General features: G+C 37.4%; 3 protein-coding genes across 4 annotated transcripts; 1 reads left to right on the top strand and 2 right to left on the bottom strand.

Annotated features, from left to right (window-relative positions):
- Positions 1 to 539: 539 nt before the first annotated feature.
- LOC109100019 (peripherin-2-like) lies at positions 540 to 4,981 on the bottom strand. Its single transcript, XM_019113516.2, has 3 exons — positions 2,938 to 4,981; positions 1,826 to 2,072; positions 540 to 974 (listed from the first exon to the last, which is right to left on the bottom strand). Exons 1-3 carry the CDS (start codon positions 3,516 to 3,518, stop codon positions 765 to 767), a joined length of 1,038 nt encoding a protein of 345 aa, XP_018969061.1. The 5' UTR covers positions 3,519 to 4,981; the 3' UTR covers positions 540 to 764.
- A 145-nt stretch (positions 4,982 to 5,126) lies between these two features.
- Positions 5,127 to 7,192, bottom strand: LOC109100018 (tubulin-specific chaperone C-like). Its single transcript, XM_042735876.1, is given in 2 exon segments — positions 5,127 to 5,735; positions 5,738 to 7,192. Coding segments are annotated over 2 exon segments (1,050 nt in total). The 5' UTR covers positions 6,351 to 7,192; the 3' UTR covers positions 5,127 to 5,298.
- Positions 7,193 to 7,197: 5 nt separating this feature from the next.
- Positions 7,198 to 15,158, top strand: LOC109100246 (BRD4-interacting chromatin-remodeling complex-associated protein-like). Of its 2 annotated transcripts, none has more exons than XM_019113738.2 (11): positions 7,198 to 7,440; positions 10,004 to 10,049; positions 10,145 to 10,193; positions 10,277 to 10,342; positions 10,570 to 11,952; positions 12,042 to 12,102; positions 12,416 to 12,500; positions 12,854 to 12,999; positions 13,101 to 13,195; positions 13,322 to 13,424; positions 14,566 to 15,158. In XM_019113738.2, the coding sequence occupies exons 1-11, from the start codon at positions 7,350 to 7,352 to the stop codon at positions 15,024 to 15,026; spliced, it is 2,586 nt and encodes an 861-aa protein (XP_018969283.2). In that variant the 5' UTR covers positions 7,198 to 7,349; the 3' UTR covers positions 15,027 to 15,158. The 2 variants fall into 2 exon arrangements, with proteins under 2 accessions (XP_018969283.2, XP_042591809.1); XM_042735875.1 differs by having other exon boundaries at positions 7,293 to 7,716.
- Positions 15,159 to 16,594: the final 1,436 nt, after the last annotated feature.

Below are 16,594 nucleotides of genomic sequence, written 5' to 3'. Positions count from 1 at the left end.
CAAAAAAATATATTTACATTTTTTATACCCTTTCCCAATTCACAACCCCGGTTTACCTTAAAAATAGAACTTTTATTTTTTTTTATAAAGCATTACTTTAAAATAAAACAAAACATCTAACTTCTTGTCTCTTTATCCATCTGTCAAAGTATGTGCACTCTCACTTGCACACATTTCATACATAAATACACAAGGGTGAAAAAAACACCTGTCTAGCTTCTTTAAAAGGTGATTTAAAAAGTGTTTCTTTTCATTTGCCATACCTGTCATATGACAGATTATGTTGTTTACTCCTAATAAATAGAAGGACTCACTGTACTGAGGCTAGTTTCCATAGTTATATCTTTCACACTATTCCAAATCCCTGACTAGCCATTCTTAGGTTGAATATCAACTCAAATATGAAATAAAATATGACTATAAAATTGTTTAGAGTTTGTGAAGCAAAGTACAAAGTCAAAGGGAGAAGCAAAGCTGGCAAAAAAATAAATTTTGATCTATTTTTCGAGCCAATAATTTGGATATTAATGTGTTTTGTTTTGTTTTTCACCATAATATGGAATTCTAATATACTAATTGGATTACAGGAAAGTGTCTGACTGACAAAAGTTTGTATTTAGATTTTTTTTCCCTTCACCAGTTCCTCGTTAATTGGCTTTGTCTACACTTTGCATAGTGTTAGGGATATAGTTACAGTTTTAGGCTGTGTCCCACAGCTCTCTACCTCAGGTAGGCGTGGCCAAAGTTTGGTGGGTGGGGCTCGCTCAGCTCACAGTGGCAGCAGCCTCTTCATTTGCCCCCTCGTCCACTTGATTACCTTTGCCCATGGCCTTCATCTTAGCCATGATGTCAGTGAAGGTCTCTTTGACAGTTTTCTCCAGGATCCAGCCCTCGCTCTCACTCTCAGGGTCTTCTGGGTTGACCAGTGTGGACAGAGAGGTGTTTACGTACTGAAGTCCAATCATTACAGCAATCTAAAGCAAAACATGAAAGATATGTTGTTGTTGTTTTTTTTTTTTATCAAATGTATAAAAGGTTCTACATTTCAAGTCGGTGATTTGAAATCACCTTTTCTAAGAAAGCAAGATTTAGCTCCACCCCACAGATTAGAACCTATGATCCCTGTGAATCTTCAGTGTCACCACACCATCTCACACTTCTAATCTCCACCACAACTAGTTCAAGGTCTTGTTGTTGCTACTGCATGTCATAAGCCTGGCAGATTTCGTTCAAATATTTTTTTTTTAGATAAATGTCAGGTAATATATATTAAAAAATGTATTTACCAATCTTTTTAAAAGTAAGATCAGGTAAAAAGAGTCCCTTAAGGTAATAGCCGCTGATAATTTATCCTAGAATGTCAATCAATATTTCGGTATTACTACAAGGTAGTCAAACATTGTATTATATTTTAAGCAATGCAGATGTTTTCCATGATAGTGCCATGTTAGGTGATTGATTGAGGGAACAAGGCTCCTCTCAGTGAACATGGTACAAAGACATACAAACTATTACGCCTCTAACCAGCCTTCACTTTTGCACCCTTTTGGGATGGTCTAATAAGAAGTACAGGGTTTAAATCATCCCCAAATCTGTAGCCAAAACAATTTGTAGTTATTATTTACCTTATTAGGAGCAGACAACAAAACACCATTTAATGGCAGGATTTGAACTGTTTACAGGTTTAAGTGTCAGAACTGGACAAAACCAGAGATCAGTTTGACTGTTATAGCACAATCTATTAAGATTAGAAGAACGTAATGTATGTGATTAAAGTCTGATCCTGGATTAGCACATTACGATATTTCAAAGCTAAACATCTTACATGCAAGAGGGTGACCATCAGCACAAGTATCCCAATTGTGTTCATCATTCCACCATAGTAGGACACCAGAGCATCTCGGCAGCCACGTTTCCAGATGTTTAGCTCTTCGGTGTAGTGGTCATAGCTGTAGTGAGCGGAGTTGTTGGTTATTTGCTGTTGGATGCAGGGCCGTGGAGAGCTAGGGTTGCAGCAGCTGAAGGGAACTCCGTCCATTAGGTATTTTCCATCCACATTGCTGCTGATTCGGCTAAAGACAAAAAGTTTATTAATAACAAATTTCTCATTAAATTTCAGAATGTATTTGACAAGTATGACTCAAATGTACAGTAAATGAAAAACAACATTTAAAAAGCACTGTGAATGTTTCATTTGACATCAATTATCATTTTAAAATTAAATAAATTATATAGGCATTTCTCAGCCAGAAGAAAAAAAAAGGGCAACATTCTTTTTTTAGTATGAAAACTGTTAATACTCACAAAAAACTTTGAGAATTCTGCATTACAACTTCAATGTTATTTATTATCAATTAAATACAATTTATATAAATAAATGTAATTTATATAGCTCATTTAAGCCACTTTAGAAAACTTTTCATTGACTTTGTAGGTTAGGTGTTAAACATCAAAAGCCATTAAATATTTCTTTGATATTAATGCATAAGCTTTCGGCTAGTAATTTCAATGTCTATTCCAAGCCAATCTACCAGGTATTCAACTGATTGAAAGGGACAGTAAGCTCTGAGGGCAAGAAAATGTGATCCAAGAAGATTAGTGACTAAATCTAAACTGGCTAACATGCCTGATACCACTTACACTGCAAATTGACCCCTGCGAATCACCCATTCCCTCCCCTTACTGTAAATTGCTAAATAATTTTGTAAAAAAAAAAAAATAAATAAAAAATAAAGTCATTATAAATAAGTCATTATAAAAACGTCCACAACAAACTATTTTTATCATTTAAAAGATTTAAGTGTCTTAAATTAAATTTCTCTCAACCCGTTATATGAATGTCTAAACTATTTATGAACATCATGAAATGAAAAGAACTGAAAGAAAACAATGTTTACATTAAGAAAAAAAAAAAAACCTAAAAAAAAAAACACTTACTCTTTGACTCCCTTGGAGCTAAAGTCCAGGTACCGGTTGCTCACCCACTGGATCTCGAACCAATCTTTGTAGTTGTTGTTGCCACAGCAGCGAAACTCCATCTGCATGAGATCCAGAGTTCTCTTCATGTAGCAGCGTCCTGGTGTATCGGTGTCCTTGTAGTACTTCATTCCATTTTTCAGGCCCTCAGCAAGTGTAAACTCTAGAGGAATGCGCATGGCAAAACACATAGCCGCTGTGACAATGAGGAGGATGTTGAAGAACAAACAACAAATGAGAAAGGGCTTCACAATGGACTTCCATTTCACAAACTTGGTGGAGTCGAGCGAGTCGTAGCAGATTTTGCCCCCAGAGGCACTGAGAAAACATGCCAAAAGACCCACACCTATTAGAATGTTGGGTACAAAATGACTCTCATTGTTGTCCATAAGTTCGCTTCTCTTGCGCAGTTCAATTTTAAAGAAAAGGCCCATGCTGAAGACCAGCACTCCGGCCATAATGGAAAACCAGTACATGAGCCATAGCATCTGGGCCAGCTTCACCCGTTTCTTCAGGTCAAACTTTACCTTCATTAGAGCCATGATGAACAACTAGTTAAAGTCCAAATAAAAGTCCAAAAAAAGTCTTTTCAGAGTTTGGAGATCTCCAAAGACAGCTCTGCAATGTAGCTTACAGAAGTTGAACGTTGAAAGTACGTTCAAGGCGCAATGTGTAATCCATTCCAGTAAAGCGAGAACTTTTTAGCTACTTTCATGATGATCTTCGCACCCATAATAGACTAAGTTCAACTCAGGTTCTTCTAAAAGTAAACACCAATCGATACCTTATGATCTTAAAAATGGATTTTCATCTCAATAATTAAAACAGCAGTGTCCTTGGGTTGTGACGCAAATAGTGGTGTCTCTCTATCTGCAAAAGAGAGGACAAAAGCCAAGGATCCAAATGATTAAACACAAAGTTACTGTACGTCATCCTTAACCCAGCTAATCACCCTCATCCCATTTACAGAAATCCCTGGCCAGTAGATGAGCCTATCTGTAAGCTGCTGCCGTGGCGTCTGATTGGCTTGATTGGTCACATGGTATGAATGGGATAACCACAGAGACACCAAAAACCAAGAGGCTAAGACTTAAGACCACTACACTTCTACTTCCAGGGTCTTTGAGTTCATGAAAAACACGCCACTGTTTGAGAGGATCTCTACATTTCTCAAAGTTGAAATATTCATGGAACTGACGATAGTCAAAACCCTGACACTTTACAATTTGTTAACATTATTTAATCCATAAGCTAACATGAACTAAGAATGAGGAATATAATTCTACAATTTTTATTAGTCTTTGTTAATGTTAGTTGCACAATTATTTAATGCATGAACTAACATTAAACAATATGACTATTTAAAAAATGTATTAATGTTGAAATTAGCATTAATATTAATGAATTCTCAAAGATTAATAGTCGAGAAGTATCGTTAAACAATGAAAACATGTTAACTTATTTAGTCAAATGAATCCTTATTGTTATATTTTACCCACAAAATAATAATAGTCAAATAGTAAAATTAGTAAAATATAAATTAACCTACAGAACTTCACATTCAGATAATGATTATACTTGTATAAAAGACTGCAGCTAAAGGTCACATTATTCACTGTATTAGAGTATTACCCAAATATAACAGACCACGTCTTGCAGTTACATTTAAGAACTGTTATCGTTTTTAAAATATTAAATGAAAACCCCATCTGTATGCATTATTTTGCATATAATACACAAAAGCACCAAAATTAAGATCTGTATAGCATTTTTCCATAAAGATTTTATGTTGAAAGATGAAAGATTTTATGTTCAAAAACTTGTTACCAAACAAAAATGTCAATTTCTTCAAGTTAATCTACGACAAAGTGTCTGAATAGAAACAGAATTAAAAGAATTTCACCCAAAAATTAAAACTGTTATCATTCACTCAACCTCAAGTCAGTCCGAACCTGAATGGCGTTTTTGAAATTTTGAAAAACTCTTGTAGTTGAATATTTGTATTCTGCAGGTTTGGAGTGTCATGAGGGTGAGTAAACGATGACAGAAGTTTCATTTTAGGGTGAATTATCCTTTCAACATTGATTTTATTTAGTGATTATGATTATTAAATGCATAGACTTGGCAAATGAATCACAAATACACGCAAATGTGATCAAATCAGACTTTATTATTGTCTTACACAGCCTTCTATTAACATATATATTATTAATCAAATCAATTGATTTGCAAGTTGGAATTCTAGAACATTCTATGTTTATGGGATCTCAATTTTAGCATCATATTGACTGAGCGCACAATAATGCAATCAGATCATTATTGTTAGGATGCTTGTTCCACAACATCCCAACTACATATTCTCTCAGTCTCAGGGATGACAGTCCAGTTGGGTGAAGGTGTGCCAGCAGCAAGCCAATTGAAGTCGTCCACCTCTGTCCAATTATTCCTGTTTGGATCGAGTCCAGCCACTTTGTAATGATCATGAATCCCTGGATAAGTCCATGTAAATGGGGCAAACCGGACCCCATGACAGTCCTCTATAATTGCCCGGCTGGTCACATGCAGATATATCTGAGTGGCAGTGGTGTTATGGGTGCGCAGCTGCTGACAAGGGAATACTAAAGTGCTGTCAGTGCACTGGTCTACGAAAACAGAGCTGGACACTGGCCCGGAGAGGATCTCGCAGCCGCGGATGTTCTTGATGTGCACAGTGCTCGGACAGCCATAGAGCCTGACTTTACAGTTTGTCAGATGAGAAAATCTCGCTGCTGGATCTCCTCAGCTTGCTTGATTAAGACCTGACTGTCAGCATGAGAGAATCCACACTGATTTACAGAGACAGCAGCATCCACCACCACCACAGTACCAGCCACATCAGACGCAGACTTATCTGTTGTTTGTTGAAGCGGTGCAGGCTGCTTACTTGCTTCGGTGTTCCTGGATCTAAAGGCGAATTTCTTTTTAGGCAACAGCTCATCTCTTTTCTCAGCAAGCGAGCTCTGGAGCTTCTGCAGGGATGCTTGCGCCTGTCGTATTTCATACTGGGTTAGAAACATCATGCTGTCATTGAAGAACTTCTGGAGCTGGTGAATTTTCAAAGTGGCCTCTTCCAGTGTTTCTGCGGCTTTGTCGCGGTCATTATGGTCACAGGCGGAGAGCATCTCCTCGACTGCTGTCTTCTCAGCATTAAAGGTGGACGTGAAGAAATCGCTCTTTTCTTCCGTCACGGTCTGGCTCTCCTTGACGTTTCTCCGGCGCTCTGCCTCCTCCAGCCTCGCTTGATCCCTTCGTAACACACGTTCGGGAACTCTGACAGCTGTATTTGTTTCTCCGTCATCATTCCCCACATTAACTTCCACTCCCAGTGCCGACATGATGTTTCAAAACAGGCGCGGTGAACGCAAGTTGATCATGTGAAGACTCGTCAAAGTGTGCTTCTCAATGATTGGACTAAGAATCAGCTCCGTTAGTAACGCGGCGTTCTATTGGCGCATTAAATGTTCACGTTCATAATAAACTTATGACTGTTTTCCCATACATAATTAAAATGTAGTATTTATTTATTACTTTGTTTAGACTTCTTCTTTCATATTCATATTTAATTAGTTAATGATTTTTAATTGATGTGAAATGTATTACAGCATGTTTATAAAAACAATTGTGTTGATTTATTTCTTTTAGAATTGCAAGACTGTATTATTGTTATTATTTGCATATCCCTTACAGTTCATATTGATTATCTGTTGAATTTTGTACATGGTCAGTGCCACGTACTGACCATGCACTGTAAACAAAAATCAAACCAGCAGGGTTATTATTATATTTTGCATTTTAATTTATATTTAAGTTTACTCCATTGCGGTTAGTTTCATTTTCCTTTTATCGTGTTTTTTTTTTTTTTAAAGATTAGTCCATTGTCTAGTTATTTTCAGTACTTTAAATTGGTTTTAAAATTACTACAAAGTAACTTTATTTTTTGTTCGTTTTGAAGTGATGAAAATATTTCTCAATAAATTTTATTCGATTTTTATTTTAGTTTTAATTTAGTTTTCGTTATTGATACAATCTCATATATTTTACATACTCAGATAAAGGATTCAATGAGGTATTGTTTGTTAGGTTGACACTTGTGGGTGATGTGTGGTTTCAGGACACTAAGGTGTGGTCGATGAGGATTCCCCGCCCCCTGTCTCTTGTTTAAATTTTAAATTTTTTATTAATTTATTCATGTCGGGCATTTCGAGTTGATAATCAAAACAACAGCTTTAACTTGTTGCAAAAAAGGTGGAAAAAACCTCAATAGTAAACAGAGTTTAACAGACCCTTTTTCGTTCAAGTAAAGATCCCTATGGAGTGTAGTGCACTATGTAGTGATGCTGCCTTCTGCTGGAGCTGCACCGCTCCACCGGCCCGTGCAGAGATGGCGAGGAAACCCCGCGGACACGGCACTGCTTTTTCATGACGGTGAGTTTCCCCTTTGAGTGTATTATAATTTTGTGATAAAAATTTCAAGGAAAAAACACACACAACCTCCTTCCTCCCCTTCCTTCGGGGAGGGAAGAGCAAGCGTGGAGAGAGAAAAATCTATCTGAGACTGAGCAGCAAGGACAGTGAGGGGAAATATATATGAGTGGGAGAGGGAGAAAGAAGAAGAAGAAGGAGGAGGAGGAGGAGGAGGAGGGGGAGCAAATTAAAAGTTGCCAAATGGAGATATTGGGTTTCAAGAGGAGTTAGACAGGAGTAAGGGTTTGCTTCTTATTCAAGTCGTCTTTGTGTGATGCAAATTCAAATAAATATGTATGCTTCGCCAACGATCTGTTCTCCGCTCGGTTTTGGGTTTTTGCTCGACGAATTCAGCCGTTTCTTAAAAACGTTAGGTGTGGGGGGGAACGTCCACAGCGTCAAGAAGGCCATCATCAACTCCCGAGCACGAAGAACGCTTAGGACTCGCCTGAAGATCCGCGTTTACCCGCTTCTTAAACCCACGACGTCCGCGCCGTCCGAAGCCGAACACGGGTCTCTTCGTCCCGCGTGTCCCGCTCGCACTCCTCGGCTGTCACAGATGCGCAAATACGCTTTTAGAAGAGCATTTGCGACAAAACGAGCCTCTCCAGCCTCGGTCTATTTATGGACAAAGTCCCTGTGTGTTTGTATCCGTTACATTCAGCGAGATTAAGGCGGGTTTTGTGCGTCCTGCCCTTGCGCCACGGAGAGCCTTTCAGTCCTCCCTTCCACCGTTTGACAAGTGAATCAGAAAAACGCGTCGCCTTGCTTCAACAGGGTTTTACTGTGTATTTCGAGGGGTTGCTGGTTTTCTACGTGTCTATTTTCCGCCCCTTTGACTTAACAGGCAAAGAGGATAGATAGGCTTTTTTTTTCTGAGAGGAAGAAAAAAATAATTCATCTCCTCCCTCATTTGGCTTGCTAACTTGACTACAGCCTAAACGAATACAAGTGTTAAATATATCTCTCACATTTAGTACATCGTTTAGTTTATAAAACCAGTATTTGCATGTATAAGAATGATTTTTAAAAAAATATTTTTAAGTCGAGATGTAAAAGGGCCGTATTAATCTGTCATACCTTTTTTCTTTGTCTAGATTGCACTACACGGATATTGCTAGCTTAGTCTTGCTAGTTAGAAAATGTTAAAAAAAAGTTTTGAATATAAATAGCATGCATAAGATCTTAATATTAAGCCGTTATTATTGACTAATCTTATAATTCGTTCGAATCCATTTATAACCTTTATAGACTGTTCGATCATTGAGTTTATTTTGTCTGTTCCTGTGTGCATGTTAAATTATGAAATAAAGGCTAACATTCGCTTTTATATATATATATATATATATATATATATATATATATATATATATATATATATATATATATATATATATATATATATCTGCAAGCTTATTAAGCTCTTTTTAACAACACGTCCTTGAGAAAATACAAAAGAGAAAAATACATACACATCGAATGCTGTTCAAACATGTAATCACTTTGGAAAAACACAGACAACGAATTTTATTCCCTCACTAGCCTTAACCATAAAGTGTGTTATAAAACATTAACAGAAGCTTGTGAAGTGCAAGTGAACAGTCAAACTGGCCAAACATGTGTCACCCATCCCCCATGTCGCTTCCTTTGTCACATTTCCACACATGAATTTTCAAGCTGTTCACATTCCAACTGCAACTTTACAAAGAAATACGATCTGAAATTAAAGTCGAGTAACATTATACCAATGCACAAGTACTCTGCGTCACGATGTCCTTTGTCTGTGGGCTGTAGCGAGCTGTGGCGCAGTTTCAATAACCTGCTGCCATTTTGAAGTCTCTACAGGCTGCAGCAAAGAGTACAGCCATTCTTTATGTAACACAATTGACTTATGCATTTTTAAACATAAAAAAATCATATTCGTATTTAAATAAAAGGACCATGCATATTAGACAGTTTCACTATTCAAACATTACTGTTTATGTGTTTGGTGGAATGTCAAACAGTTTATTACTGTTTAGTACACAGTAATAATTAGTAATATGCAATTTTTTTGTTTTTGTTTTATATTTATTCTTTGAAAGAAAATAGAATGATGTCAGAGGGTGCCACATCATGAAGTACTTAAACATTTTAAATTATTAATTCACTTTTGTTTGTCACACCTTTGTGTGTTTACATTGTTATCATAGATTGGCCTATTAATATATCTAATATATTATTGTACCTGAATGTAATATTTACACATTAATTCGCAACCTAGGCTTGAAATTAGAAACTATACCTGAGAATGTTCATTGACAGACTGGGGTTCCTGACAGATTGCATAGCCTAGTTTTGATTGTGTTTAGAACATTATACATGCTCCATTTATTGGATCTTTCAGATGTAGGCTACTTAGAACTAATTCACATACAATTTATATCTTAGCGTAGTCAAAGTCAGGGCTGAATTCAAATTTAAAGAACTTGTACATTGTTGAGTCCATTGAAAAATCTCAAAATCTGTAATTACTGTGTCACAGGTGTCATGGATGATGAAGACGACCGCCGTCTTCTGGATTTTATAGGGTAAGCAGCATTGCGATTTGATGATTACACCTTTTTTACCCATCAAATGTAACAAATGTGTTATCATGAACTTTTTTTTTTTTTTTTTTTTACAGAGATGTGCAAGCATTGAATGAGTATCTTCATGGTTCAAATAGTAAATCTGTAAGTATGCTTAGACTAGGCCTATTTGACATATGTATTTTAAATTATAATGTTATTGACAACTTTACTTGACATTCAAACAGATTGGAGAAGATGATGTGACTAATGCAGCGTTTGGGTCGGCCAGTTCATTCTTAACTAGTGACACAGTGAGTATAGACAAGGTTCCTATCAAGGAAAGACAAGCTCATATCTAGTGGAATGTGAAAATACTATGATCTCAAAAACTTATTTTCAAACACAGTTAAATAAAATATTTCAATATTTCCATAAATGTGATTTCTTATGTTCAAATAGTTATAGTTTGCATGCAACTGGGATATCTAGAATGGGTTTTAGAGCATCTAAACAACAAATGATTTGGTTTTCTACTCAGGGTGGCTCCAACAATGGACTCAAAGATGACCACAATCATTTGGGAGAATTTGGGGAGGCTGGTGGAGCTGAGCTTCAGCTCTCAAGCAGTCTTCCGTTCATGGAGGATGACCTCGACAGTGGAACCTCACAAGATGGGGTCGATCTTGGGGGCGAGGACCAACCCTTCGACATCCTTCAGAAGTCATTGCTGGAAGCAGATATTACAGAGCAGACATTGGCTCAAGAAGCCCTTTTGGACTCCCAGCCCTCTTTCATTCCCACAGCTTCCGCTTTCCCTCAGCAGCTGGTCTCTGGAGGGTTTGGAGGTATCGCAGGTCCTGGTGTGGTGGCACCATTGGCACAACCTCAGGCTTTTATCCAGCAGGTTCCCCAACTACCCTTGCCAAACGGCCCTGCTGGACACATCCAGGTAGTGGGATCCTTCAATGGCAGTGCCTCCTCCATGATGACTATCAACAGTTTGGAACAGCCTCAGATCCTTTTGAGGCAGAGCGGAAATGTAGTGACAAACAACAGCGGACAAGGTACCATGTTCACCCCTTCTGCAGCTGGTCAGGTGTCAATGTCCTTCAATAAAGGGACGATACCGCTTCAGAATTTTATCATCCAGAGAGGCCCTATGCAACAGACATTGATTAGATCCATTCAGCCTAAACCCTTACAGACAGGGGGACAAACTGTATACAATATCAGCAACATCGGACTTCAACCCAGCACCACAACTACTGCGAATTTAGTCAGTAACTCCTACACAGCCAGTGGCTCTCCTCAGTCTGCTCAACAGGTGAAAGTGGTCAATTCAGCCAGCAGCATTTTAATGCATTCACCTCTGGGGCAACAAGCGCAACCACAGTCCCAGTCCAGTCTGCCTCAAGGGCAGTTTTTGCTACCCACTTCTGTTTCCCTCACCCCTGGTACGACTGTTCACAGCTTCCAGTCTGTGAATGGGCAGGTGTTACAAACAAACACTCAAGTGGGCGACCCGTCGTCAATGTGCACTACCACCTACTCCATCCTCACCAATCAGAACACAACAGTACAGCTTCTTGCTGGGCAGAACTTTTCAACTGGAGGGCAGCTTATAGTCAATCAAGGTTTGGTTGCTGGAGGTCAAATAGGCCAAGCTTCACCAACACCTGTTGTGCAGGTGTCTCAAAGGCCTGGTGCCATGGCCAAAGTTTGGACTGCCAGCGCCTCACCTAGCCCAACCCCTGTACAGGCGTCACAGGCTTCGGGCCACCTCACCATGGTCAGCTCAGTCCAAGGCCCACAGGTTTGTCAACAGTTATCTGTGACCCCTGGACAGCACCTCCTTATGCCTGTGGCCCAGAACGTTCCAGCTACTTCTGGTGTTCAGGAGTTACAAGTTTCTTTAAACCAGGTGAAACATATTCTTTTTTATTGCAACCTTGTTTGACTGCTCAAAGTGTTATCATTTCATCACATTTGAATGTTTCTTCAATTTCATAGGACACCATAGCAGCAACACAAAGGGGGCAAACACAATTAGTTAATCTTCTTGGTACCAAAGGTAAGACTCCTTTGAAACATTTTTGTGTTTCCATCAGTGACCAGTTTTAATGAAATCTAGTTTATTCATTCATTAATACATACTTGCTTTCTATTTCATTATATTTAAAAATGTAATTTATTCCTGTGATGGTAAAGCTGAATTTTCAGCAGCCATTATTTGTTTTCAGTTTTCAGTGTAACATGATCCTTAGAAATCATTCTGATATGCTGATTTGGTGCTCGAGAAACATTACTTATTATAATCAGTGCTGAAAACCGTTGTGCTGCTTAATATTTTGTTGTGTTTTTTATTTTATTTGATTAAATCTTAGCTGTGAAAACGCTCACTCCTGCCAGTCAGGAATTGCCTTTTACACTGAAGCGACCTGCAACTCAACAACTTACTAGAGGAGAAATGTGAGTGCCCAAATTTTACACTACAGGTCCTTGCACACTGAGTCCAAAATTTTCGTATTTGTTTTTTTGTATTCGTCATCCTTTCCAATCAAAATGCTTGCTACGGATGCGACAGCGCAGAAAATCGAACCTGGTCCGAATTTTTTATTACGGACGAAAGTTTCAAAAGCAGTATGTAAACGTGATTGACACAACATGAGGTTGTATTTATTTTTTAACATGCGAAAATTTCAGACGGTAATTTCAGACTCCTTGTGCAAATACCTTACATCTCTTACAACTGGTGTTTTCTGCACCACTAGTGTCAACCAAAGGTAAAAATAAGGATTGTAACACTGGCCATTATTTTACAGGGTTCTCCAGCAGTTAAGACGAGATCACAGTAGAGTCATGTCTTCAGAGCGGACGCCCTTCACTTCATTTAATGATGTCATTGACAGATTACTGCCCTATCATGTTTTCCAAGGCTCACCACCACAAGATGAAGATTTCAACAAAGGTGCATTTCCTCAATGTTTCCTCAATATATATAATATTTAACCACAGATAAGTATTGACCGAATGTGACCTAGGTTCTGATGACTGTTTTTGACTTTACAGTTGACGAGGAGTTTGAGGCAGTTGCCATACAAGTGTTAAACAGAACGCAGGCCATGGTGAACAAATACAGGCGCTTACTTATGGTGGAGGCAGAGGTATGTTCAGAACACAGCCCTTTAAATAATGTACAAAAGACCTCTTAGCATTATTTAGGTGATTACTCTAATATTAGGTAATTACTGTAGTATTATTCCTGTTAATGCAAAATCATTTTCTTTCAGATGTCCAGCCCTTCATCAGAAACGGTGATGATTGACAGGACTTTTAATCAAGAGGAACGGGGCAACTTGACCCAAGACAAACGAATGGTAATAGTGGATCCAGGTAAGAGATTGGAAGCCTCTATGAATTTATCCATTTTCAATGTCTGTCATTGTTACTAAAACCTACGTAAAACATTTAACAGATGTTATGTTTAAAACCATTTCATACTGTTTTGTGATCAACTTGTTCAAGTTTTTTAAAATGAGCATATGGGTCATTTCTTGAAATTGGTGTCTTTTGCGTTCCTAAGAAATAATCATTAATATAACAACAAATAAATGTGCAATTTAAAAGCATAACAATACTATGTATGTATTTCATCAATATTACATAAAAAAGTCAATTAAATATTATTTAAAACCACAAATGCTGGTAAGGGTAAGGTTTTTGGCCTTTCCCTCACTATGATTTTTCTTTTTCAGCAGGACATTTAATTTGCAGATTGAAGGCAAAATCATATCAAAATCACATTTGCATATAGTTCTTAATATAGTCTAATGGTTAAGCAATGTTTTTGGCACAAGTATGCATATTCTATAACACATAAATCATTTTATTGGTGATTTATTCCCCTGATTTCATGTCAGCCCTGTTACCCTCATCAAAAAACCCTTGTAAAATAATGTACATTCAAGTGACATAATTTCTAGGAGGCTACATCATCTGTCAACCAGGATTCCAACACTTAAAACATAAGCATGTTTCGCTTACTCCTCTATAATGTTCTATTTTTGATGATTTGTGAGGCTTGACTGCATCATGCAATGTCAATCCTGTTATCAAAATTAAAAAATAAAAACAATCATTTCTTACATCCATTTAATATAATCAATATCAACAAGTAACACCCTTTCAAAGTGTCCAGCATGTGCTTTTGTGAACCTGTTACTAACTATTAGCTAGCAATTAGTAAATTTGTTTGAAATCTTCAAACCTGTTACTGTCAACCTGTTACTTTTTAGAGTAACATGTTTTGACATGTGGGTAACAGGGATGATATTGATTATCTGGTTAAAAAACATAATCTTTTAAAAATACAAAAATTTAAAAACACACAAACGCAACATAATTGCTTTATTGCTTAAATGTCTCTATACATGTACTGTATTTACACGTAAATGCAACCAAAATGCAGTTTTTGCGAAGCTTTTTTGCTTAATTGGCTTTATGTTTGTGATGTTTCGCTACGTCGCTCTCTCAGATGGCTTCCTGGAAGACTTCTGCTGTGGCCCTAAACTGAAGATCCGAAGTACAGAAGTTTTGACGCCCGCCACCCATGAGGGCAATCCCAGCGTAATGGAGACATCCCCAAGGCATTCCATAAGTCACACCGAAAGAGATGGGCAGGGTGTGAACAGCCACACAGAACCTGCTTATAGGACAGAACCTCAACAACAAAGAATGGAGGAACACAGAAGAACTCCCATCAAGTGCATCCTGGACCTAAAAAAAAATAAATTCAACAACCTAATCAGCAGCAACAGTCAACCTGCTCACTACCCTGCATCTCCCAGCCAATCACAGCATAGCTCCACCCAAGGCAACCCTTCAAACCTGGAGCAGGGTCATGAACATCAACTTCCCTCAGATCATAGTCAAGCCCCATTGGCTGACACTGACTCTGTGCTTGAGGCTGCCGTGAATAGCATCTTAGAATGTTAGACAGTGCCATATTTATGTTTGTTAGTTGTTCCATGGTAATCTCATTTCATGCCATTTGTGTGCAAGCTGAACGGACGTACATTGGCATTATCGCGGGTTAAAATCCACACATGTGCATGACCATGTCGATCAAAGGAAAAAGGAAGAATAATCTGATGATGATAATACAATAATACTCCTCCTGTTCTACAAAAGAATACAAAATAAAAAATCCTTTTAAAAAACTCTACACAATACACAACAGGATACCACACACACATAAATATGTGCACACATACACACACACAATCAAGCAGTAAGTGTGATGTTTGAAATGTCATGAGTAGACATGGATATTTGTAGCTTATTGGTCAAAATCAGACACTTAGACTAATAGTCCGCACTTAAGGTTTTATGGTTGTCTCAACACTTATGTTGTGTCATTGCAGTAGAGATTGACCAAGTGACGCACACAAACACACCTGCGCGTTTAATTGTTTTTGAGCATCGGTTGTGCTCTTATTTTCTTTTTTGGTTTAGTTTTTTTTGTACCTTACAGGTATGTGACCCCACCACAGAGACAAAACTCACTTGTGTTGTTTTGTGCAGGGGAAAGTTAAGACCTCAGATTGAGGGTACAATGTTACATTGTTTAAATATATTTTTTTGTTTGTTTTAATTAATTATTTTGAAATGATGCATTATTTTTTTTATTTCTTTGTAAAATCTGTGCTGCTTCCTGCCTGGAGAAAATATGTGCTGTTTTCTACCTTAAGTAAATGTCTCAATAACTCACATGGGCGAATCTCATAAAAACTTGTCAGTCACATTTTGACCCAAAATTAAAGGAAATAAAAATAAGTAATATTTTGCAAAAAGAAATTAAAACTATTTTAGGATCAATAACATATATTTTTGCATTGTGATATTTTTTTTTTACAACAATCAAGCACATTGTACCACAAATTTTACATAATTAAATTCATTTTACATATTTTGAAAAAAATATATATTTTTCAGAATCTTTGGTTTTTTAATTAACTATGGTTTATATTTAGTTTAAATAAGCATGAATTAAAGGCTCTGCAACAACACTGTTATGTATAAGTACATTATAATTGAAATTTAGTTTTTTTCTCACATAAACATATATATTGCTTCTTTAATTATAATGAAAATATGTTTTGTTGCATTAATAATAATTATAATAAAAAGGTTATATTAGTAATGAAATAATGTCAGTGGTCAGCAAAAACTCAGTGGTCCACTATAGGCTTGATTTCTCTGAGCAAATATAATGTCTTGTTTCTTTCCTTTGATTTGAGATTTCTGTGAGATTCACCCACTTAGATATCCTTTGAAACTTTGCATTTTTCCCTGTGCATCGAGTCCCCTGCTGGTCAGGCTGTAGTCTTGGTGGTCGGTTTGCAGTTTTTGCCCCTAGTGGCAGCTTCTATTTGCACATGTGGAAATGACCTTGTACTTCAGATAGCCATGCTAACAGCTCTAACAGCCCCTTTGCAGATCTCTTCTCTCCTATGAGTTCTTAATTTGTGAAAGCAGCAGTAGTGCCTCACAGCATATCAGTT

Source organism: Cyprinus carpio, chromosome B12, assembly GCF_018340385.1.
Source record: "Cyprinus carpio isolate SPL01 chromosome B12, ASM1834038v1, whole genome shotgun sequence".
Classification (NCBI taxonomy): Eukaryota; Metazoa; Chordata; class Actinopteri; order Cypriniformes; family Cyprinidae; genus Cyprinus; species Cyprinus carpio.
This window is presented reverse-complemented; position numbering and strand designations above follow the sequence as displayed.

Coding starts and splice junctions, on each gene's coding strand:
- LOC109100019 (XM_019113516.2), bottom strand. CDS start 3,518: ATGGCTCTAATGAAGGTAAAGTTTGACCTGAAGAAACGGGTGAAGCTG. Junction 2,073..2,937: donor AGCTCCAAGGGAGTCAAAGA/GTAAGTGTTTTT, acceptor TTTTGTCTTTAG/CCGAATCAGCAGCAATGTGG. Junction 975..1,825: donor TGATGGTCACCCTCTTGCAT/GTAAGATGTTTA, acceptor GTTTTGCTTTAG/ATTGCTGTAATGATTGGACT.
- LOC109100246 (XM_019113738.2), top strand. CDS start 7,350: ATGCTGCCTTCTGCTGGAGCTGCACCGCTCCACCGGCCCGTGCAGAGA. Junction 12,103..12,415: donor TAATCTTCTTGGTACCAAAG/GTAAGACTCCTT, acceptor ATTAAATCTTAG/CTGTGAAAACGCTCACTCCT. Junction 13,425..14,565: donor AATGGTAATAGTGGATCCAG/GTAAGAGATTGG, acceptor TCGCTCTCTCAG/ATGGCTTCCTGGAAGACTTC.